The sequence below is a fragment of the Pseudorca crassidens genome, chromosome 14 (genome assembly GCF_039906515.1).
Source record: "Pseudorca crassidens isolate mPseCra1 chromosome 14, mPseCra1.hap1, whole genome shotgun sequence".
Taxonomy (NCBI): Eukaryota; Metazoa; Chordata; class Mammalia; order Artiodactyla; family Delphinidae; genus Pseudorca; species Pseudorca crassidens.
In genome coordinates, this window is record NC_090309.1 from 66,919,380 (window position 1) to 66,945,618 (window position 26,239).

The 26,239-nt window shown below is 40.2% G+C and overlaps 1 protein-coding gene across 6 annotated transcripts in view; it reads right to left on the reverse strand.

Moving 5' to 3' along the window:
* SPAST (spastin) overlaps positions 1-14,599 on the reverse strand; it is a 62,486-nt gene extending 47,887 nt beyond the window's left edge. For 3 of the 6 annotated variants that reach the window (XM_067703327.1, XM_067703326.1, XM_067703325.1), the window contains exon 1: positions 13,892-14,597. In XM_067703327.1, coding sequence (XP_067559428.1) covers positions 13,892-14,306 — 415 coding nt within the window. In that variant the 5' untranslated portion in view covers positions 14,307-14,597. Of the gene's footprint in view, positions 1-13,891 lie in introns of all 6 variants that reach the window. The other 3 variants (XM_067703323.1, XM_067703322.1, XR_010934090.1) reach the window with 2 other exon arrangements.
* Positions 14,600-26,239: the final 11,640 nt, after the last annotated feature.

Consider the following 26,239-nt stretch of genomic DNA (forward strand, 5'->3'; position numbering starts at 1 on the left):
TGCCACAACTAAGACCCGACGTAGCCAAAAACAAAAAAGAAAGAAAATTTAAAAAAAATACCAGGGCTTCCCTGGTGGTGCAGTGGTTGGGAGTCCTCCTGCCGATGCAGGGGACACGGGTTCATGCCCCGGTCTGGGAAGATCCCACATGCCGCGGAGCGGCTGGGCCTGTGGGCTGTGGCTGCTGGTCCTGCGCGTCCGGGGCCTGTGCTCCACAGCGGGAGGGGCCACAGCAGTGAGAGGCCCGCATACCACAAAAAAAAAAAAAAAAAAATCAATGGAACAGAAGTCCAGAAATAGACCCCACATATATCATTGATTTGACTTTGACAAAGATGACAAGGTAATTCAATGGAGAAAGAACAGCTTTTTCAAAAAATGACACTGGAATAACGGACACCCATACACAAAAAAACTTCACGTGACATACAAAAATTAACTTGAAATGGATCACAGACCTAAATGTAAAACCTAAAAATATAAAATTTACAGAAGAAAACATAGACAAAATTCTTTGTGATCTTGGCTTAGGCAGACACTCCTTCGAACATAAAAATCACAAACCTTAAGAGGAAAAAAGTGGGACTTTCCTGGTGGCACAGTGATTAAGAATCCACCTGCTAATGCAGGGGACAGGGGTTCGAGCCCTGGTCTGGGAAGATCCCACATGCCACGGAGCAACTAAGCCTGTGCACCACAACTACGGAGCCTGCACTCCAGAGCCTGTGAGCCACAACTACTGAGCCCGTGAGCCACAACTACTGACGTCCACCCGCCTAGAACCCGTGCTCCACAACAAGAGAAGGCACCGCAATGAGAAGCCTATGCACCACATCAAAGAGTAACCCCCGCTCACCGCAACTAGAGAAAGCCTGCACGCAGCAACAAAGACCCAACACAGCCAAAAATAAATAAATAAATAAATTTTTTAAAAAGAGGAAAAAACTGATAAGCCCGACTTCATAAAAATTAAAAGATCCTGCTCTTCAAAAGATGGATCCGACAATGTAAAGACAGACCACAGATTGACTGGGAGAGAATATTTGCAAAACGATATGTCTAATAAACGTCTTGTAAGCAGAATATATAGAGAACTCTTACAATGATATTTTAAAAAGTCATTTAAAAATAGTGTGCAAAAGATCAAAACATACACTTTACCAAAGAAGAGACATACATGGCAAATAAACACAAGAAAAGATGTTCAACATCATTAGCTGTTAGGGAACTACAAATTAAAACTCCAAGATTTTAATTTTGAATGGAAAAAAGTTACAAGTCACATTTGCAGGTGTGACTACAAAATGATACAGCCATTCTGGAAGACTTCGGTAGTTCCTCATGACATTAACATATACTTACCACATGACCAGCCCTTCTTCTATGTATTTACCCTAAGAAATAAAAACATCAAAGACCTGTACATGAATGTTTACCAGCTTTATTCATAAGAGCTAAAAACTGGAAACAACCCAGATGTCCATCATTTAGTGAACATATTAACAAATTGTGATACAACCATACATAGACTACTACTCAGCAATAAAAAGAACAAAATACTGATACATGTAGGAACATAGATGAATCTCAAAAACATGCTAAGTGAAAAAAGCCAGACACAAGAGGCTACACACTATATAATGCCATTTACATGACATTCAGTGAAGACAAAACTAGAGGGACGAATCAGATTAGTGATTGCCAGAGGCTAAGGGGGAGGCAAAGGGACGGACTACAAAGAGGCACAAGGGAGATTTGGGGTGATAAAACATTCAATATATTGAGTGTGGTGATGGTTTACACAGCTCTTTGTCATAACTCACTGAACTATAGATCCCTAAATAGGGTAAACTTTATGTAAATTATACCTCAATAAATCTGATGTTTTAAGAGTGCAATACTCCAACATTTATGTATAAGAACATTTGTTGTGACTTGAATTATAATACCAGAACTAAAATTTTGATTACAAGAGTAAGATTAGAAGAGAAAAACTAGAAAAATATTTTTAAAACATCTGTTTGAAGGGATCAGAGAATTTTCAAAACAGTATGAAAATTACTAAAATTTGGAAGGAGGGGACATTTCACACCCATTAGGATGGCTGTTTTAAAAAATTACCAAAATATGGAAAAGAGAAGAGCCAACAGAGGTGAACCTATGACTTGGGGCACTTTCTTGCTTGAAACAATTGTCAATTCTGAATGCAAATGTGACCAAGAAACTAAGCAGAGCTTTCAGCAGACTCATGGGACTAAGCTGACAAAAAATGAATTCCAGGGCATGCCAAGGAGAATAAGCGGCAATGATTCCAAGATTTTGGTTGGGACCCTGCATCACTGAAGAGTTATGAACTAGGCCAGCCTGTACAAGGGCTGACACCCACACTCAAATCACTTCAGTCCCCTAAATTAGGGGAAACTACAAGCCCATAAGCTCCTACGTGATCATCCTTCTGACTAAATTTTTTTTTAACTTTTGGCCATGCCATGCAGCTTGTGGGATCTTAGTTCCCCGACCAGGGATTGAACCCAGGCCCTGGCAGTGAGAGCGCCAAGTCCTGACACTGGACCGTCAGGGAATTCCCCCTTTTGACTAAATTATGGCAGAAAAATCAAACCTTACAATGGCATCCAGCACACAAAAGGCCTTCATGATACTTGAACAGTTCTTAGTTTCCCTTACACATTTCCCTCTTTCCTATATGGGCCCCAACAACATTCAAACTCAACCAACAGACTACATCAAATCAAGAGAAGATTGGGAAGGCAGAAACTTACAATGGTTGTAGTGGTAGTTAAAATTAATAGCCAATAATGTGAACTACAAGTGAACTATATAATCTAGGACCAACAACAGCCCAAGAGCCAAATAGAGTCAGCTGCCTGTTTTTGTATATAAAGCTTTACTGGATCACACCCCCTATATGAGAGTGTTGAATAGTTTTGAAAGAGCACTTGAAATAATTATTAAATATATACACTAATATGTATAAAATAGATAACTAATAAGAACCTGCTGCATAAACAAATAAATAAAATAAAATTCAAAATTCCAAAAAAAGAGAGAAATACTTATTAAATGGTTCAACAAAAAACCAAGAGAATGCAAAAATGGGCAAAGGACTTGAATAGACATTTTTCCAAAGAAGATATGCAAATGGCCAATAAGCACATGAAAAGATGCTTGATATCATAAGTCATTAGTGAAATGCAAATCAAAACCATGATGCAATACCACTTCACATATGGCCATTATTTAAAAAGACAGAGACTTCCCTGGCGGTCCAGTGGTTAAGACTCCACACTTCCAATGCAGGGGCCTCGGGTTCGATCCCTGGTTGGGGAACTAGGATCCCACATGCCGCGTGGTGTGGCCAAAAGACGAAAAAATAAAGTAAAAATAAATAAATATAAATAAAAATAAAACAAGCAAATCTTGAAACTAACAAACATGAAGAAATTAGAAAACCTTGTGCACTGGTGCTGGGAATGTAAAAATGCAAAGCTGGGGACTTCCCTGGTGGTGCAGTGGTTAAGAATCCACCTGTCAATGCAGGTGACACGGGTTTGAGCCCCGGTCCGGGAAGATCCCACATGCCGCAGAGCAACTAAGCCCTTGAGCCACAAACACTGAGCCTGCACTCTAGAGCCTGTGAGCCACAACTACTGAAGCCCATGTGCCTAGAGCCCGTGCTCCGGAACAAAAGAAGCCACCTCAATGAGAAGCCCGCATACCGCAACAAAGAGTAGCCCCCGCTCACCGCAAGTAGAGAAAGCACACTTGCGGTAATGAAGACCCAACGCAGCCAAAGATTAAAGAAAATAATTAATTAATTTTTAAAAATATGCTTAAAAAATGCAAAGCTGCTGTGGAAAGCAGTTTGGCAGTCACTCAAAAAATTAAACATAATAATTACCTTATGATCCAGCAATTCTATTCCTAGGTGGATACTCAAAAGTATTGAAAAGGAACTCAGAGACTTGTACACCAATGTTTATAGTAGCATTATTAACAACAGATGGAAACAACCCAAATATCCATCAACAGATGAAGGGATAAACAAAATGTGGTATATACATACAATGGAATATTATTCAGCCTCAAAAAGGGATGAAATCTGTTATATGCTACAAGGCTGATAAACATTGAAATGCTAAGTGAAATGTCAGACACAAAAGGACAGACATTGTATGATTCCACTTATATGAGGTACCCAGAATATGCAAATTCATAGAGACAGAAAGCAGAACAGAGGTTAATCAGGGACTGGGAGGAAGGGAGTATGGAGAAGAGGAAATGGGGAGTTATTGTTTAATGGATGCAGAGTTGCTGTTTGGGATGATGAAAAGCTCTAGAAATGGATAGTGGTGATGGTTACACAGTACTGTGAATGTATTTAATGCCAATGATTTGTAGACTTTAATTGACTAAAATGGCAAATTTTGTTATCTATCTTTTACTACAATAAAAAAAAAATTACTAAATGACCCATTATAGGCAGTTTGCTGCTCCCTGGTATACAGCAATGAAAATGAACAATTACTGCCACAAGTAACCTCAAGGATTAATCTGACAAGCATAATGTTGAGCAAAAGGAGCCATACATAAAAAGAACACATACTGTATGATTTCACTGATAAAGCTCAAGATCAGGCAAAGGTGATTTATGGTGTAAGAAGTTAGGAATTGAAGATACCTTTGTGAAGGGTGGGGAAAGGTAGTGAGCAGAAGGGAGGATGAGAAAGGCAGGCTTCTGGAGTAATATTCTATTTCTTGACCTGGTGGGGTTTCAAACTGCTATGCTGTTTAATAATTCATTAAGCAACACACTAACTGTGCACTTTATGCATGCTTTAATAAAAGTGTATTTAAAAACTGAAAAAATAGAGGAGGAAGATTAAATATATTGAAACGGAAAGTGAGTCCCCATACATTAAGTGAAAAAGGTTACAGATCAGTTTCTATGTAACATGGTTCTTTGCCTCTAATGAATATTTACGTTTATGTAACTAGACAAAATCAGGAAACTTATCAGTAATCATCTCCCTAAGGATAAGATTACAGAAGATTTTCACTTTCTATATTTGTGCATTATTTTAGAGTTGTGTTACTGTACAAGCAACAAAAATACTGATGTTATCCATCTTTAAATGAAGATAATAATAGTGGAGGGACTTCCCTGGTGGTCCAGTGGTTAAGAATCCGCCTTCCAGTGCAGGGGACACAGGTTCAATCGCTGGTCAGGGAACTAAAATCCCACATGCCGCATGGCAACTAAGCCCACACGCGCAACTACTGAGCCCACGCACCACAACCAGAGAAGCCTGCACGCCACAACAAAGAGCCCATGCGTGAAACAAAAGATCTCACAATGAAGACCCTGTGTGCTGCAGCTAAGACCCAACACAGCCAAATTAATTAATTAATTTTTTAAAAAGTAAATCTACATTCTGTTTTAAAAAAAAAAGAATAGCAGACTAATTTGTGAATCATCAACTGAATCTTTTCACTCACATGTTAGTGGTACCCAGATTGCCACAAGAAGGGTCAAAACGTGAGTAGTTTGGGTAGCGAGGTAGGATGTCAGTTTGCAAGTATGTGAGTTAGAAGACAGAGATTTAAGTCTTTCTCCATCATTTAATAGCTGTATGACTTTGACAAAGTCTGGCAATTTCTCTGAGTTTTAGTCTCCTTACCTAAAAACAAGATGACATTTCTTTTACCTCATGAGTTGTAGCAAAGATCAAATGAAATAGGGCATGGGATAATACTTTAATAAAGAGATATGTAAAAAATTACCTTTATCATACTTAGTAAATTTGTTAATAAATATAAATCCTTCTACTCCGGAACTGTATGCACTGTTGTATTTTAGCTCATAAAGCCCACTGCTTTTAACTTATCTATTTAGTCCTTCTTAAGCATCATTCTACAAACAATTCCAGGGAGTAAGTACATCCATTTTCCTACACAATTTTTTGCTAGCCACTTGCAAGTGTCACATTAGCGGAATAACGGGTATCTTTAAAAATCTTACAGTACATTTTAATGTGTGCTAATCCACAATAAACTACAGAGACCATGAAGCATCAGACTAACAGCCCCGATTAATTCTCCCATAGTTCACTATCACAGAAAGGATCTTTCTACTCTGTTTTAATTCAGCAAAAAAAGGCCATATTTGCTTTCATGTTCAACCATCAAGGTTTATTTCTGAAGTTAAGATTTATTTTTTCCCATTTAATTGGAAAAGTTTTGAATCCCATGTAAAGGAATCATTACAGTTTTGGACATTTTCTTTAAACCTTAAGAATTTCAATCAATTTGTCTCCTTTAAGTCTTGTTTAATTTACTATGGATGGTAGGTAATTTTAATTTTCTTCTGTGCATTTTGGGTATTTTCCAATTCTCTATCAAGAGCTTGCATTCAGGGCTTCCCTGGTGGCGCAGTGGTTGAGAGTCCGCCTGCCGATGCAGGGGACACGGGTTTGTGCCCTGGTCCGGGAGGATCCCACATGCCGCGGGAGCAGCTGGGCCAGTGAGCCATGGCCACTGAGCCTGCGCGTCCGGAGTCTGTGCTCCGCAACGGGAGAGGCCACAACAGTGAGAGGCCCGTGTACCGCAAAAAAAAAAAAAAAAAAAAAAAAAGAGCTTGCATTCATACACGAGTACATACATGAGAATAAAAAATCATTTCATCTCTTTTGTAATAAAAAGCTAGGATACTAAGTGATGCTAAGGGGAGACTTCCATCTGTTTTTTCTGAACAAAGGGTCACAATTAGCAAAAATATTTTTATATCACTCTTCAGATAATACGCCTTCTTCCTCAAATCTCATTTAGACTGTTGCTGTTTCATAAAAAGAGTAGTACAAACTAGGTATCAAGGTTTAACAACGTTCTAACATAACCTCTAGAGGCTGTTAACCTTAAAAGAACTGTAAAATTAATAACAATAGTTTGGGACTTCCCTGGTGGCACAGTGGTTAAGAATCCGCCTGCCAGGGCTTCCCTGGTGATGCAGTGGTTGAGAATCTGCCTGCTAATGCAGGGCACACGGCTTCGAGCCCTGGTCTGGGAGGATCCCACGTGCCACAGAGCAACTGGGCCCGTGAGCCACAACTACTGAGCCTGCACGTCTGGAGCCTGTGCTCTGCAACAAGAGAGCCCACGATAGTGAGAGGCCCACGCACTGCGAAGAAGAGTGGTCCCCGCTTGCCACAACTAGAAAAAGCCCTGGCACAGAAACGAAGACCCAACACAGCAAAAATAAATTAATTAATTAATAAACTCCTACCCCCAACATCTTAAAAAAAAAAAGCATCCGCCTGCCAATGCAGGGGACGTGGGTTCGAGCCCTGGTCCAGGAAGATCCCACATGCTGCGGAGCAACTAAGCCCGTGCACCACAACTACTGAGCCTGTGCTCTACAGCCTGTGAGCCACAACCACTCAGCTCTCGTGCCACAACTACTGAAGCCCATGCGTCTAGAGCCCGTGCTCCACAACAAGAAGCCACCGCAATGAGAAGCCCATGCACCGCAACGAAGAGTAGCCCCCACTCGCCACAACTAGAGAAAGCCCGTGCACAGCAACGAAGACAGAGCACAGCCAAAAATAAGTAAATTAAATAAATAAAATTTTTTACAAGTTTGTAAAATAAATAAATAAATAACAATAGTTCCCATTTTCTGAGGACCTACTATGTGCAGACACTAAGTATTTTACAAACATTATCTCAGTCTAATAATAAGTAACTTGTCCAAGATCCTGTGGAGCCAGAATTCAAATGTCAATTTGGATAAGAGGCACTGCAATTTAAAAAGGATAAAATTAGACTCTCAAACCTGAGATAAAGAAAAGCAGCCCCTGACATCGAGGAGCTGGTACCGTCAACTAAGCCTTGGTGTGACAAGGAAATGACCTGACATTACAACTAAGCCTTGGTGTTCTACTGAGTATAAACAATTCCACAGAACAACATCATCAGACAAGGTCACTCTGTGATCATGATGGATGAAGACAAAAATGAGACCACTCTACAATCATGTCTAAACACAGACAAAATGTGAACATTGGCCAAGCCATGAAACACCAAACATCCCCCTCTTCGGGCTAATGACTACTTCTTAACCAATTGCAGCTTCATCCTCACTCTAGTCTTCTCTCTTTGTGGGTTAGATTTAAGATACTTAATCACAGAATTATCCCCAATTCCTGAAAACATCCAATCCAGAGCAAAACCCTGCTTCCTTCAATCCTCCTTAAAATCACCTAATACAAGCCCAAATTCTGTAAGTTCTTTTTAGCCTTTTCCTGAGATACACCATGGTTCCCCATGGTGTGTGTTCTCTTGGTTACAATAAGTAATAAATCCCACTTGTTCAGCCATGGATGGGTGTTCTAGTGAAAGCTCACTGAAAGGAACTGACAAAATCCACTTAAGAACAACAAACTAATTCTCTCCCTCTCTACTGCAACATAAAATATCTGCAAAAGAACAGAAAGATATGCGAATAAGTATAATGTCTATGCTATACCTATATAGCTGTAAAACACTTACTAGTTCCAAGAAAATTGTGGATTTTGACATTTTTCTTTCCTCACTACCAGAATGAACCACTGAGATGTGAGTGTGCTCAAAGATGTTTTATTCTATAGGATGTCTAGCATGAGCATTTGTTAATAATTCACAAAGCAAGAGAAAAAAAGCCTAGGTCACTGCTTAATACCTTCACTGATCTTATACAGGTCAAGAGAGTGGAAAACGAGTAGAAAAGTAGAGAATCTACACTTTGCCATAATTGAAAAATCCAACTACTATTGGGTAGAGCACAGAGAATAAGATAGTGAAAAAGAGGCAGGAAGGGTTAGGGAAGATCCTTCTTCAATAATTTAATATCCGTTTACTGACTATCCCTTAATTGTCATCAGGATGACTAACAATAATCTTAGGAATCTAGTTACCAGGTGAGTTTTATACAGTTCAACTGTATTCTGTACTAGGAAGAATATAAACTGCAATAAAAATCAGCTAAAAACAGAACAAGGAATGAAGTTCCTAAAAGTGGCTGCCTTTTTGTCTCTTTAGTGCAAATGCCACTAAATATTCTTGAAGAGAAATATAAAGTGTTTATTGTTTATTTAATAAAAAATAATGTTATTCTCTGGGAAAAGTATGATATTATCAGAATGTCCATCCATCAGAATAATTCTTTCCTTGTTCTAATCATTTAAAGCAGAAATTAGGCACAAGAAAATTGTCTGAAATCAATCCTTTCAAAATGGTATCTAATAGTTTTTAGGAATAAAAGAAAGTATACCAAATCTGATACTTCTGATTTCTAATCTCTAGCTTCACCTTCTGAAAATAGATGTGGATAAGCAAGTATTTTGTGTGTTTTAAATAAAGTACTACATTGGATTATATGAAATTATAGTACATGGTAATTAATTTTTTTAAAAACCTTCCATTTTAAATATAAACTGACAAGGAATAAATAAAAAAGGATTTTATTTAGATAACTTCTATCTTTGATGCCAGATGCTGCAGCCCTATCTTATCCTGAGAAACTGGCTCTCTCTCTTTCATACAATACATTGGGCCCTTACTGTCTGTCAAGTCCTACACACTTGAGGTAACTGAGCCACACCTGAAGAACCTGCACCACTGTATTACTCAGGAGACCCCAGGCTTGTCTATCAGCAGGAGCCACCCAAAGCATGTTAGGTCATGTTCTGGTTAATCCAAATAACCACTATTACAACCTTCTCTCCTCCCCCAAGTATTCCAAGGGGCCCTTGGAATTAAAAGACAGAGAACCTGCTTCATATAAAACAAACAGGGGCTTCCCTGGTGGCGCAGTGGTTAAGAATCCGCCTGCCAATACAGGCGACATGGGTTCGAGCCCTGGTCCAGGAAGATCCCACATGGCGTGGAGCAACTAAGCCCGTGCGCCACAACTACTGAGCCTGCACTCTAGAGCCCGCAAGGCACAATTACTGAGCCCATGTGCCACAACTACTGAAAACCGCGCACCTGGAGCCCGTGCTCTGCAACAAGAGAAGGCACCGCAATGAGAAGCCCGCACACCGCAACAAAGAGTAGCCCCCGCTTGCCGCAACTAGAGAAAGCCCACACGCAAAGAAAAAATAAATTTATTTTTTTTAAAAATTGCTTGGTTTCAGATAAATTTAGGCCTTTATGAAAATTCAGTGTCAAAGTTGAGTATGCCATAAAAAAGAATAAAATTCAAAATAAACAGCCACCTTATAAACCACATTTATGTATTACCTTGTTAAAATAAGATTTAATTTGGCCTTTATTATTTGAAGGCACCAAATGTGTCAATTAACTAATATCACTACAGTCTGAAATAGCCCACTTCACCTGATGAAATAAAGTGGCTTTCAGTATATTTAGAAGCTAGGTCAAGTTTTTAACAGAAAGGGACTGCATGACATTACTAGCCCCTTAATGGTTTGGGGCTAACTACAGAGTTAGGAAACCTTTGAACACTATCCAATTCATTTCAATTTGTTCGTATGTATTTTGATGCAGTAGGAAAGAGGGAGAATAAAATTCTTCTGAAATTAAGTTCTGTATTGTCAAGGATGGCTGAGAGGCAAATAGACTTCAAATGTGAACTCCGGCAACCACTGAATTAAAGGTAAAGTAAAAAAATTTTCAATATGCTAAAGGAAAAATTTGAGATAGAAGAGAACCACGACAACGTAAACTCAGTTTTACTTCACTGTCAAAGGAAAATTAATATAACTAATTTGTTTCGGTTTGATCTAATTTATTTTCTCATATAATGCATCAGTTGTAGAATTCAAACTAGAGTTATCATTGCCTGTTCTGCTGTCCACTTTATAAACTAACTGTAAAAATAAAGCAAAACCTTTGAATAGAAACATTATCAGCTGAGAGTGAAATACGTGGTACAGAGATTGCTGAGAATATTTACAGTAAATATTTTAAGAGGAATTAAATATAATAGAGGTATATATGTGATACCCAAAGATAAGTCACCAGCATGAAACCCAAGGTCTGAATTCCACTTCCATTACTTACCCCTCACATGGAACTGATTTCTCTTTAAATCTAAGAGTCCAGGATTCTTTTTTTTAATACCTAAGTTTTCCTTGACCTCTTATGCTACCTCCCAACTCCCATCACCCAGTGTTAACAAAATTTCCTTGTATTTACTGGAATTGATCTACCCTTAAATATATTCCCTCTATTCTAAAACAACTTTTGACCTAGATTAGTAAACTTCATTATAATAAAATAGTGCAATAAAACAGTGCTTCTCTAGGAAGGGATAATGATATGCTTCTTCATCCTCCCTAGGAGATCGTGGATGCTCCTTAGAGATAAAAAATGAAGCAACATGGAGTTCCCTGGTGGCGCAGTGGTTAAGAATCCGCCTGCCAATACCGGGGACAGGGGTTTGAGCCCTGGTCCGGGAAGATCCCACATGCCGCGGAGCAACTAAGCCCGGGCACCACAACTACTGAGCCTGCAAGCCAAAACTACTGAAGCCCACACGCCTAGAGGCTGTGCTCCGCAACACGAGAAGCCACCGCAATGAGAAGCCTGTGCACCTCAACAAACAGCACCCCGCACTCGCCACAACTAGAAAAAGCCCACAGGCAGCAACGAAGACCCAACGCAGCCAAAAATAAATAAATAAATATTTTAAATATATATTAAAAAAAGAATGAAGCGATTAAAGACTTCCCTCCCAAAACACATGGTATTTTTTTCTCTTTTTTTTTTGCGGTACGCGGGCCTCTCACTGTTGTGGCCTCTCCCATTGCGGAGCACAGGCTCCGGACACGCAGGCTCAGCGGCCATGGCTCACAGGCCCAGCTGCTCCGCGGCATATGGGATCTTCCCAGACTGGGGCACGAACCCGTGTCCCCTGCATCAGCAGGCGGACTCTCAACCACTGCGCCACCAGGGAAGCCCGGTATTCTTTTCTTAAATGTGCCTCCTTTTTTTTAAAAATAAATTTATTTATTTATTTGTTTTTATTTTTGGCTGCATTAGGTCTTCGTTGCTGCGCGTAGGCTTTCTCTAGTTGAGGCAAGTGGGGGCTACTCTTCATTGTGGTGCGCAGGCTTCTCATTGTCGTGGCTTCTCTTGTTGCAGAGCATGGGCTCTAGAGCGCAGGTTCAGTAGTTGTGGTGCATGGGCTTAGTTGCTCCACAGCCTGTGGGATCTTCCCAGGCCAGGGATTGAACCCATGTGCCCAGAATTGGCAGGCAGATTCTTAACCACTGCGCCACCAGGGAAGCCCCACGCCTCCTTTCTTCAACGTTCTTAACCTCCACTCTGTCCTTACACTCCAAAACCCATGAATACCTGCCTCTTTCCTTATATCCTACTGCTCAGTCCAAGGCCTCACAAAGGAAATAAGTTTCAACAAAACCGACATTCTAGAACAGTTTCTGGAGTTGGTAGTGGAGACACTACAAATGAACTGCAGATTGCTTTTTTTTTTTTTTAAACTAATGGACAATGAAAATGAGTAGTTAGAGGGAAAAGAAGATCTCAGCATACTGGAGTTGGGACAAAAGGAGGGATTTTCAAAATGCTATAAGACTCCTTCTAACTCCATAAAAAAAATTGGCATTAGCAATTAGCATAGGTTTGGAATGACCTGCTTTAATCTTTTGAACCTCAGTTTGTTCATCTGTAAAATGCTGATACTAACAGTACCTTCACCTCACAGGGTAACTCTGAGGACTAAACAGGTAACACATGTAAAGCTAAGAGCACACAGTGCCTAGCCTATAGAAAGACTAAAAAACGTTAGCTTAAAAGAAATCTGAAGGATGTAGTACCCTTGCTTTCATTCAGAAATAGAAATCTTTAAATTTTATTGTAAAATGGTATTATAAATTAATCCTATTCACTCAATTTCTTAAATATTTATTTATTTTTGGCTGCATTGAGTCTTCTTCATTGCTGCAAGTGCAGCCTTCTCATTGCAGTGGCTTCTTTTGTTGTGGAGCACCAGCCCTAGGTGCGCAGGCTTCAGTAGTTGTGGCTTGCAGGCTCTAGAGCGCAGGCTCAGTAGTTGTGGTGCATGGGCTTAGTTGCTCCACGGCATGTGGGATCTTCCCGGACCAGGGATCAAACCCGTGTCTCCTGCGTTGGCAGGCGGATTCTTAACCACTGCCCCACAAGGGAAGTCCTCACTCAATATTTCAATTTAAAAATTTAGAGGTTACCTTGAAATACTTACTTAGATGAGATCAAATTAACCAGGAGCAAAAGTTTTATACTAAAATAGAACTTTACTGAAAAATACTTAGAAGTCATTACATTCATAAAAATGACTGTTATGAAACTTTTAAAAATAGTGCAAATTCAGCTGTAATCATATGCAGCTGTTCCTTTCAAAACTGAGTCACCATTTGTTCTTTTTTTCTGACACTACAGTACTCTGCTTTCACTAAAAGCCTATAACAAGGCACAGCTTCTTCGATATCAAAACCTTTTGGAAAACCTGGCTCAGAGGGAGCCACTCACTGTTTACAGCGCTAGAAAGGATCTGTGTGGTCACTCTAGGACAACTGTCACTGTCACCAGCACGTCTGGGTGTCTCATAGGGACTTGGGTCATGCAGAAGTGTAGGTGTAGGCTAGTGTCTGAAACAAAGTCACCGGCTAGGGTGCCTGAGAGAAGAGAGGTGTTTAACCGAGAATCGTGGAGGATGAGGGTCTAACCCGAGGAAGCAGTCTCACTGGGCAGATCAATTACGGAGGAGCACCGCCGGCTCCCGCAGGAAAGGGACGCAGGTGTTGCCCTCCCTCGTCGACCCCACCGCTTTCTTCCCGGCGCCGCCGCCCCCTCCCCCCAGGCCCCCAGTTACCTTTCTCGTCCTCATCGATGCGCAAAGCAACGGAGATATACTCGAAGGCCTGCTTGTGGAAGGCTCGGACGCGCTCGGCCTCCCCGCCTGGCACTGGCGCCGGGGGCGAGGCCGAGGCCGGCGCCGGCGCGGCCCCGGAGCTCCTCTTGGCGGCCATGAGGGCGCGGGAGAAGCGCTGGCAGAGCCACACGAAGAGGAGCCCCAGGTGGAAGGCGACCAAACGCAGCAGCGCGAAGCCTACGAACAGCGGGTAGGAGAAGTAGTACAGGTTTCGCTTATGCGGCGATTGGGGCGAAGGGGCCGGCCTTGGGGCGGGGCGGGAGGGGGCCAGGCAGTGGGGCGGAGGCCTGGGAGGCACCGGGCTGCTGGGGCCGCCGGAGCCTTTCTTCTTCCCTCGTCCACCCGGAGAACTCATTCACAGCTCCCACTGCCGCCGCCGCCATAACCCGCCTCCCGCAGACCGACGGCAGCCAAGCGACGGCGGCGGCCACTGGGACGGCAAGGGCCACAGACCCCCACGCGCCCGCCGGTCCCAGGAGCTCGGCACCCCGGCGCGCTGCTCTCCAGCCCCGCCCCTTTCTCCTTGCTCGGCCAGGAGCACAACCCCTTCTCCTCCTCCTGCGGTCGGTAGCTCCTGCCCCTCCCTCTCTGTCCTCTCAGCCGCTCGGTAGCTCAGAACCGCGGCCGGGCGCGCACGCGTACGCGCACGCCCTCCCGAGTCTTTCTCAGGCGCGTGCGCACACGCCGCCGTCTTTGTTGCCCTGAGCTCTTAGTGCGCGTGTGCGGCTCCCGCCACTCCGTCCCTTCCCCATGGAACTACATTTCCCAGTGCGCAGTTCGGCCTACGTCTGCCATAGGGACCGGTCGCTCAGTCGACTTCGCTGACCCTGGGAGCTCTTTAGCAGGGAACTTAGGCTATCAACTCACTGGAGGGACCGCTGCAGCCTGGGGTCGCTCGGCTACTTCTCAGGGCCATCTTACGGTGTCATAGTTTTCTTATATTTCTTTCAGCATTTTCTGCCAGGTCTTCCGCAAAGGCTGGTTGATCTGAGTTCCATCACAGAAGTAATGGGTCCCAATTTAGTAATTATTATGAGAGGACAGCAGTTGTAGAGGCGTACAAAAACTTAAGGTCACCGAAAACGAAACTGTTAGCTCATTGTGATGAAATCATCAGTTCCAGAGATTTAATTAAATTAGTACGTGTTGACATGTCTAATCTGAAGAACTAATGTTTGAATAAGGGAATCCTTAGGTTTTGCTCAGTAATACCATACTTCCTGAGCAATTCAGACTGGGCCTTTTTTTTTTTTTTTTTTAATTCTACTCGACTTCGCTTCCTGTATTCTCATGAGCTGCAACCACAGAACCCTGCTTCCCAGATCACAGAGGTGGAAGCACTAGGTTAACCATACTCTCCTAGAAACTGGAATCTTGGATGGAAACACACTGGGGTAGAAGGTAGTAAGAATTGAGTGTTCTAAAGAGCTGCTCTATCAGTTTATTTCATTGAGATCCTCAGAACTACCAGGTTCCTGGACTGGTCACTTACTTGATAACCTATCCCAAAACTGTTCAGTCTATTTCTCTATTTTTCTGCTTCTGTTTTCTCCTTCCCTCCTTCTCTCTTTCTCTCTCCTACTATCTATCTCCCTATTTTTTTTTCTCTCTTCTCTTTCTCTTTTTACTTGGAATAGCCGTAATTGTTTCTTGTTTCTTGTTGCCCAAAACTAAGGAATACTAATTGAAGTAAAGACCCCATTGTTTACAATGTGAGGTTTACAAGTGCTTCCAAGACTCTCCACATTCTGGCCACAACTTTATCTAGCTTTTCCCCACCACTACTCCCCTACAAGTGTAGGCTATTGCAAAAATGACTTACTCCCTGTTTCCCTCTTACTGTTCCCCACCCCTTTTCCTGCCTCTGTGCCTCGGCCAGTTCCTCATTCTGAAATGCTTTCTCTCTTTCACATCTGATTCATTTCAATTCCTAACTACCCTCTTTTGAACCCTGTGGTACTTTTTGTTGTGTGAAATCTATTAGATTTATACATATATCATGTAAACAAGATGTATACAATGGGCCCTCCGTATCCGTTGTTCTGCATCCGAATTCAACCAACAGCAGATGGAAAATATTTGGAAAAAAATTCCAGAAAGTTCCAAAAAGCAAAACTTGAATTTACCACATGGCCTGCAACTATTTACATAGCATTTACATTGTATTAGGTGTTGTAAGTAATCTAGAGATGATTTCAAGTGTATGGTAGGATATGAGTAGGTTATATGCAAAAACTATGTCATTTTATGTAACAGGCTTGAGCATCCTGGCTTTTGGTATTGGGGGGGGTGGTTCCTGGAACCTACCCCGCACCCCCAGGAAACTAAGGAACAACTGTATAACATATATATAATTTAAAGAAAAATAATAAAATAAACAGCATCTATTTTAAGAAAAACTAATGTAACCAGTTCCTTGAAGCACTCTGTGAGCCCCTCCCTAATCTCAAACTCTTTTCTCCCCCTCTAGAGGAAGCCACTATCCTAAATTTTGGGGGGTTTTTTTTGGCCACCACCCCCCCCCGCCCCGCCCCCGCGGCCTGCGGGATCTTAGTTCCCCGACAAGGGATCGAACCTGTAACCCTTTCAGTGGAAGTGCAGAGTCTTAACCACTGGACCTCCAGAAAATTTATCCTGAATTTTGTACTCATCATGTTTTTCTTTTCATTTTAGTTTTGTTTATACATTAACATATGTAAATATGCTGTATAGTTGCCTGGTTTTTACCTTACACAAATATAATCATACTGCATGTATTCTTCTTTTTTTTTTAATTAATTAATTAATTTATTTATTTTGGCTGTGTTGGGTCTTCGCTGCTACGCACGGGCTTCTCATTGCGGTGGCTTCTCTTGTTGCAGAGCATGGGCTCTAGGCACGCAGGCTTCAGTAGTTGCAGCACATGGGCTCAGTAGTTGTGGCTCGTGGGCTCTAGGGCACAGGCTCAGTAGTTGTGGCGCACGGGCTTAGTTGCCCCACGGCATGTGGGATCTTCCCGGACCAGGGCTCGAACCCGTGTCCCCTGTATTGCAAGGCAGATTCTTAACCACCGCACCACCAGAGAAGTCCCTGCATTTATTCTTCTTAATTTGATTTTTCTGCTCAATATTAAGTGTTTGAATTTCTTCCTTGTTGATTTGTTTTCACTGCAACTGTTAAATGGGTATTTAGTTTGGTGCCAGCCTTTTTTTTGTTGTTTTTCCTTAAGTAACTAACTTTTTAACTTAGCCAAGACACTGCCCAGTAGTAGAGTGGCTCTAGAGTCCGACTGGTTGCATTCAAACCCCTGCTCCCCCACTTGCTGTGAACTTGGACTAGTGACTTGGCCTTCACATCTGTAGTTCAGCTTCCACATCTATCATCAATACATAATAATGTAGTAGTAGGCAGTGCCTGGAATGAAGTTGTGACTTGATATTTGTTGAAGAATTGTTCTCCCACATCTACGTATATACTATAATCCAACAAAAAGTATTGGCAAGTTTCTGAGCACTCTTTGCTCTTTACCAAGACCACAGTTATCCTCAGGTCATTTTTCTTTCCCTTAGAATTTCTTTTCCTCCTACTCCACTGTCAAAATCCTTCAAGGCTTAACTCTAATATTATCTTCATGATAAATCCTTCCCTTATCACCTCCAGCAGAAATTACCCTATTTTTTAATTCTTACAACAATATAGTTGTGTTACTCTATGGCTCTTCTAATATATTGTCTTGTGTTATTGTTATTTAAATACTTTATCACCTCCTGATATAGATTATAAATTCATTTCAAGACAGTGGCCAAACTTTACATATTTTGACTCACTTTCTGTACCTAGCCTGATGCCTTGTTTATGGTACTCATTTAATAAATATTAATAATTTGAAAAATGATTCAAACATGGTAATTGTTGTAGATTTCTGTTGCTGTGTAATAAACCACTCAAAAACTTACTGACTTAAGATAACAGCCATTTATTTACTCACAGTTCTGTGAGTCAGCAATTTGGGTTGAGTTTGGCTGGGTGGTCCTTCTGCTGGCCTTGTCTGGGTTCATTTATGTGAATGCAGTAATCTGCTGCAGGCTTGACCAGGGCTGAGTGGCCTAGTTATCTTCATTCACATGTCCAGATGCTGGTGGTGGCTACTGGCTGGGGCATGTATCTCCAGCAGGGTATTCCAGACTTCTTTATATAGCATCTGGCTTTCAAGAGAGAATGAGTCGAAGATGCAAGGGCTCTTGAAGCCTAAACTTCAAAGTTGTACAATGTAATTTCTGCTACATTCTTTTGTCAAAGCAAGTCACATGGCCAGCTCCAACATAAGAGATGGGAAAATAAATTCTACATCCTTATGGAGGAGTAGCAAAGTCACATTGCAAAGAGGTGTATATGTAGGGATGGAAGAAATTATTGTGGCCGTCTTTGCAAGTAATCTACCACAGTGATTATGTGCAGAATTTCCTTTTACCTCAATTTCAGATTAGAGCTTAAGATGGATTGCTCATCTAAAAAAGCATTTCCCAGTCACTTTGGTGAGTCATAAAAACATTCCTAGTTTCATTCATGAGGTAAATTAACGAAGTTTAAGGAGACAACAGCAACAATGATGATGATGATGACTACTACTACTACTAGCTAACATTTATTGAACCCATACTCCAGGCTAAGCAGGTTAACTTTTACTGTTGTAGTCAATCATCACTATTTGAGTTAAGCATTATGGTCTCCATTTTTTTAAATAAGGAATTTGAGGCTCTAACAGTCTGTTACTTGCCCAACATCACATATTAGTTAATGACACACACTACTTTAGGGTTTTAAGGTTAAAATCTAGGCTTCCAAAGAAAAACATTTTTACATAGACTTTATATTTTATTAGTCATGAAATAAATATATCATTAGCCCCTGGAACAAGAGTGGTCTTTCATTCCTGAGCATCCAGGTATTGAGTTTCTGGCCCCTGGCCTCTCACTTGCTAAGTCCCTGCTATCCAGTTGTTCTTAATATTGACTGCTTTTCTGTACCTTTGCCATTTTTTCTTTGGTAAAAATATGGGCTTAAGAGTCAGAAAGACTGGGGTTGGTATTTTGGTTCTGCCACTTATTAGTTGTGTGTTATGGAGCAAGTTCTTTAATTAACTCATCTGTAAAATGGGTGCGATAAGAATTAAATTACAAAATGAAAGAATACACCTAAAACCTCCTGCATAATACCTGCAATGTAAGAGGGCTCAATAATTTTATTTGTTTTTATCTCTTACATGTACAATGTCATTCCAGAATTCAGACTCCACTAGGATCTCAATTTTTAATAATCTCAGTCCACATCTTCTGCCTTTTGGAATTATATCCCAGTCAAATACATTTTCTAAATTAACATCTTTTGAAATTTGTCTCAAGAAAAATAGTGCCTGGATATTACACTGGCTTTATAATCTCCCTGGACTGAAGATCCTAACCTTTTCAGCCATTTAACCTACAGTGTGACAGCCTCCCAGTTTTCAGATGGCAAGAACTTGCAGAACACTTAATCTTGAAGGGAATCTGGGCCAGTTTCACCAGGACAAAAAGGAGGAGCTGAGTACTGAGCTAACTAATCCAGGACATTTGGTCACTTTATCACTTTAACCCATTAATTTATTTAGAAAGTGACTACCACTAAATAGTTTTTTTGGATATTTTAGCTCTCCTTCTTTTCTAAGGAGCTCCTCAAACCTTCAGTTGGAGAGATGCTGAATTATTTGAAGTAGCGACCAATGACACTTATTAAGGACTTCTTTTCAATTAAAAAAAAAAAAAGGAAAATAAAGTGGAGCACCTAGAACCAAGAGAAGAGATGACTGATTTTGAAAAAGGCAGAAAACTTAAAAGAGAGAAACAGAAGTCATGGTTGGAGGTAGGGAATGGGAAGAGTAGAGTAACAATTAGGGGATTATTATCCTATAGCTATGTTAATAAGCAAAAACATCGTTGCGAACAATTAATCATTTCCCCATATTGAGTTCACATTGTGACATATATTAATCATTCATTTGTTCAACAAATAGATAGTAAGCACAGACAATGTGCCAGCTGACGAGTAAGTTGCCAGGATATAGTAGGGAATAAGAGCAAGTTTACAGTCTAATACAATGGCTAAAAAACTCAAATAACAACGAGACACAGTGGTCAGACATATAACATATATGAGTTCCATGTGTGGGTGTGGAATTCAAAAATGTATATATGATGTGAATATAAAGATTTTGAGAAATTGGAGAGTAGCCTTCCCTTATTAAATGGGACAGCTGTTACTCAGCTCCCACTGATTTTTGCCTTTCAGAAACGTGTGGCCTCTGTTGCCAAAGTTTAAAACATATCAAGAGAAACCAGAATTCTGAACTTTTATGTGAAATTTATTGCTGAGGAGATTCTGGCTCAAAATTTTAAAACAAACAAACCAAAACAAAACTGAGGCACGAGTTTGAGATTCTCTAGTTTACAGAGGATCTGTTACTAGTGAAAGTGTAAATGAACTCATGTTTTTGAAATAGTATTAGGTGTAACAGTATAAATTGTTACCTAATTTGCTCAGCTCAATTTTTAAAGCTGTGAGGCTATGGAAGCGTAAGCGGAGTCAGTTAATACTGGATATTAAATGAATTCCTCCATTTAATTTCTTTGTTAGTGTTTCAGTCTGTATTATGTTCCCTCCACCCCATTCCTCCCTGCTTTGCTTAAATAATTATTCTTTGTTCCAAACTGCTCCAAGGATACCTGCTTACATTTATCTCAACCTCATCTGAACTCCTTCAGAATTTGTGCTCTATATCATTCATCTTAACCTTTAGTCAGTTATCTTTTTTGTAATTTAAATGTATGACATATGTATGTCTGATCGAGCTGAACTAGGATACAAATTTATGAGGGCGGGCACTGTAAGTTATATTTATCTCAAGCTCTCCAAGAGTTTCTGATCCCCAAGTTAACCCCCAGATTTTGTGATTTGCTAGGACTCACAGGACTCAGCATATAGTCATACTCACAGCTATGATTTATGACAGCAAAAGGATACAAAGCAAAATCAGCAAAGGGAAAAGGCACATGGAGCAAAGTCTGAATGAAACCCGGCATCAACTTCCATGAGTCTTCTCTCAGTGGAGTCACACAGGACACAATTCTTCCAGCATTGAGATCTGACAACATGTGTGAAATGTTGTCTACCAGGGACACTCATAAGAAATTCAGTCCTGCTGATCATGTAGGCACCCTATGCCTAATACATACTAAAAGTCCAGACTCCTAGAAGGAAAGCACGTGCTTAACATAAACCATATTTTTTGCACAAACATTTTAGGCCCAGTGAGTCACTCTCATCATTTAGGGAAAGTTTTATATCAGTGTAGGGAACTGTTTATCACTCAAATTCCTAGATACCAGCCAATCTTGCAAGCAGGACTTCCTAAGGCCAGCAGTCTCAGGCCTGCTATGTTACCTCTTTTCTGCATATGCCTCATAAATACATGGGTAAAGGGAAGAATAAACTGGAAGATTTTTCTTTTAATGCTGTCATACAACCAGTTAGACTCATTACTCATATAAATATTCTTCCCCATTATTGCCTGTGTTACAAATAATAAGGTGACATATTTTCCAATTTAAAAAATTTATCCAGGGCTTCTCTGGTGGCGCAGTGGTTGAGAGTCCGCCTGCCAATGCAGGGGACCCGGGTTCGTGCCCCGGTCAGGGAAGATCCCACATGCCGTGGAGCGGCTGGGCCCGTGAGCCATGGCCACTGAGCCTGCGCGTCCGGAGCCTGTGCTCCGCAATGGGAGAGGCCACAACAGTGAGAGGCCCGCGTACTGCAAAAAAAAAAAAAAAAAAAAAAAAAAAATTATCCAAATATTTTTGGTCTTTTTTGGGGAGGGCCATGCCACTCGGGATCTTAGTTCCCTAACCAGGGATCGAACCCATGCCCCCAGCAGTGGAAGCACAGAGTCCTAACCACTGGACCACCAGGGAAGTCCCTGGCCTTTTAATTTTAAAATAAATTCATGCTTTCGGTAAAAAAAAAAAAAGTTCAAACAATATAAAAGTTTGCAAAAATCAAAGACTTCCCTTCCCCATTTTCCCGCTCCACAGGTAACCATATTTATAGTTTGTTGTATATCTCTCCAGGCTTTTTCCTACGCATATACTAGTATATACATGCAAGAAAGAAGAATCTCAGTACACAGATTTTCCTACAACATGAATTTTCAGATGAAATTATGTTGTGAATGTTTTTACATGCCAGTACCTATAAATCTACCTCATTCTTTTCAATGGCTACACAGTAGTCCATTGTATTGAGATATCATAATTTAATCTATTCCCAATCTCTTTCTACTAAAAACTGTGGTACAGTAAGTATCTTTGTACCCTTGTACATTTTTGTATTTTTATGGGATTAAAATCACAGAAATAGAATTAGTGTGTCAAAGTGAACATTCCATTTTATTTTATCTCTTTTGTGGTAAGCTCATACTGAGTATGAACTCTTTACATAATACGTGATAGTGAACATTTGTTGACTCACTACTCAGAATCCATTACCTTTCTTCCCTCTTCCTAGCCATTCTAAGGTTTTCCCTTGTGAAACCCATCCTGTCCCATTGCATAGCAGTCATGCAATTCAGGTGGTATTAACTACCACCAGGTCATATCTTCATTATTGCTCAGGGAAGGCAGTAATTTAGGTCTGTGGCAATCAGCACATGGCATCTGCCTTATCGAAATAACTGGTTCAAGTTGGATAGGTGAAAGAAAACTTCAGACTTTTTTCTCATGGGTAGACCCATGAGAAGTGATGCTTTCCCTCCTGAATTGTGGAAAAGAAATATAAATATAGGCTCTTATGAGAAATGGCTGAAGTAATTGACAATTTGGGGATGGGAAGTGATATTAAGGTTAGCCTTTTCCTTCATTTTTATTATTCTCATTGCTGAGATATGTCTGTATCATAAAAATCAATAATACACTTTATTCATGTCTTTTTTTGGCCATGCCACACAGCATGTGGGATCTTAATTCCAGGACCAGGGATCAAACCCGTGTCCCCTGCAGTGGAAGCGCAGAGTCTTAACCACTGGACCATCAGGGAAGTCCCTATATTCATGTCTTTGAAAAGCCCATTTGATATGTTCCTTGGGGATGGTGGTAAGTGTGCCTGGACATGGAGTTTGGTAGTGAAGACAAGGGAACTACAGATGGAGTAGTTGTCTTCCTATATTAGACAACAAAAAATACTTCCTTGGAAAGTGATTTACCAAATCTGGAATATATACTTTTATGTCTTTTTTTTCCCGTTGTGCAGCACAGGCTCCGGACGTGCAGGCCCAGCGGCCATGGCTCATGGGCCCAGCCGCTCCACGGCATGCGGGATCCTCCCAGACAGGGGCATGAACCCATATCGCCTGCATCGGCAGGCGGACTCTCAACCACTGCACCACCAGGGAAGCCCTTTAGGTCTTCTTGAAAGGTGGTTGGTGTCCCTCCACACAAACCGCATGCAGAGGTTCCATTTACACTCAATAACTTCTGTGTATTTCTCTGCAAACACATTTGTGTGTGTGTGTGTGTGTGTGTGTGTGTGTGTGTGTGCTGGATCATGTTCTTTACTTCTCTGAGCACTTTCTCTCCCACTAATTATTTAAAAGAAAAAAAAACAGATTAGAAACAACAACAATAACAGGTAGAACAATATCACAATAATGAAGTACTTAGGTTTCACTTAGATTTATATAACTTTTGTTTACAAAGCAGTTTCATCTATCTAATCTCATTTGATTCTCTCTGTGAAGAATTTTTATGCTAATTATATATGTGAAAAAAACATGAAGCTCAGAAGTGTTAAACTATTTGCTTAATTCCACATGGCAAACAAATGAAGGAACCAGGTTTTAATACTTAACTAATCCCAAATCAATTCTTTCTCTACTACACATATTGTATTATTCCTAAATAGGTATTGCCTGTCTAAATAGGTTAATATTTTATTAACAGAATTTGCATCATGTCTGTAAAAAGGGGGTCAAGAACAGTAGCAAAATTATTCTAAATTCTAGAATTCTAGTTCTAGAATCTATAACTACTATCTCCCCAAAACCCCAAGAAGGGAAGGCTAGAGACTAGTACTTTGGTGCAACTGCTTGCTTTCCTTATAAATTCACTTTTGAAAAAAATATTTATCAAATATAAGAAACAAAAAATGAAAAGATGAATATAATAAGATCTTTGCCTTTGAAGAACTAAAATATCTAATTGTATTTAACTGTAAACAAAATATAAGGCAGGATGAGGTAAGTACCATAATAAATAGACATAGTGGAAGTAGATGAGGGGAGTACTGAACAAAGTTTTGTACTACAAGTCTAGATAAGAGCTAAATGTTATTCTCATTCTTTTAATTTATCCCACTCTAGACAGTACACAAGATATAAAGCAGAAACTAACAACAAAAAAATAGTACACAATATTGCAAATTTCTGTCATAACGATGGTTTTCAGGGCCATCTTTTTATTTTAATTTTTTTATTGAAGTATAGTTGATTTACAACGTTGCATTAGTTTCAGGTGTACAGCAAAGTGATTCAGATATATGTATATACCTATGTATATATATATATTTTTTTCAGATTCTTTTCTGTTACAGGTTATTACAAAATATTGAGTATAGTTCCCTGTGCTATACAATAGGTCCTTTTTGGTTATCTATTTTATATATAGTAGTGTGTATATGTTAATCTCAAACTCCTAACTTATCTCCCCCATTTTTCTTTTGGTAACCATAAGTTTGTTTTCTATGCCGTACTCTTTAGAATTTTTGATTTCATATCAAAACAACATTCTGCAGTATTTTGAATTAATTTTATACTTCCTATAACTTTCTTGCTACTTTGTTTCTATCATTTCTAGCTGTTATTTACTTTTATTTATTTATTTATTTTTGCTCAGCTCTCTGCTGCTATGGCTTTTTCCCTGAATCTTTCAATTAATGTTATAAATGTAAAAACTTTAGCGAAGCTTTTTTGTAAACCACACTGATAACTTTTTTTTTTGATTGAGAGAAACCTGGCCTATAGTTAATTATTCTGTGCTGTTTCCTTTAGTAATCATTTTTACATTCTGTCCTTTTTCTTCAGTAGTGTCAGTGTCTTAATTAAAATCCAGTTTTAACTGTGAATCAATTCAATATATGTTGTGTACCTATGATGTACCAGGCACCATGTGAAGCATAAAGATATATAAAACAAGTTCTCTGTCCTGAAGGAGCTCACAGTCTAGCTTCCTACTTTACTAATACTGTCAGTACTTAGAAAATGTAGATTAGCAGCTCTCAGTTACTTTCTGGAAGACTTTTTTGTTTTGTTTTTTTATTTTTTTTAATTTGGAAGTTTTTATGGCGTGCCTACTATGTATTGGGAAATGTATGGATATATAATAACGATCCACATAACTCTCCTCTAGTTTTCCCAATCATTCTCTAGTTTTACTTTCTGTTATTTTCCATTCCTAAAAAGCATTTAATCTTAATTTGAATCAATATATGTACTAGTCAGTTTCTATATCCTGTACATAAGCATCCACAACTTTGCATCAATTCTGCATGAAAAATTCTATATCCTGTACATACGCATCCACATCTTTGCAACAGTTCTACATGAAAAAGCTGTCACCAATCACAATGCTAATCAAGCATACATTATATAAGCTGATTTTTTTTTTTTTTAAGTTTTGTCTGTGTTGGGTCTTCATTGCTGCGTGCGGGCTTTCTCTATTTGTGGTGAGTGGGGGCTACTCTTTGTTGTGGTGCGCGGGCTTCTTATTGCGGTGGCTTCTCTTGTTTTGGAACATGGGCTCTAGGTGCACAGGCTCCAGTAGTTGCAGCATGCAGGCTCAGTAGTTGTGGCTTTCGGACTTAGTTGTTCTGTGGCACGTGGGATCTTTCCGGACTAGGGATGGAACCTGTGTCCCCTGCATTGGCAGGCGGATTCTTAACCACTGTGCCACGCCCACAGGGAAGTCCCAATCAAATATACATTATAAAATAAAACTTTAAAAATGTATCCACAAGCCTGGCTCCTAAACAAATTTTATTTACTTTAGATTTTTAGCCATGCAGTTTTAACGGAGTAGTAAAATGACGTTGTATTCTACCTCTTCCCTGGCGGTCCAGTGATTTAAGACTCCACACTCCCAACACAGGGGGCACGGGTTTGATCCCTGGTTGGGGAACTAAGATTCCGCATGCTGCACAGCGCGGCCTTAAAAAACAAACACGTTAGTG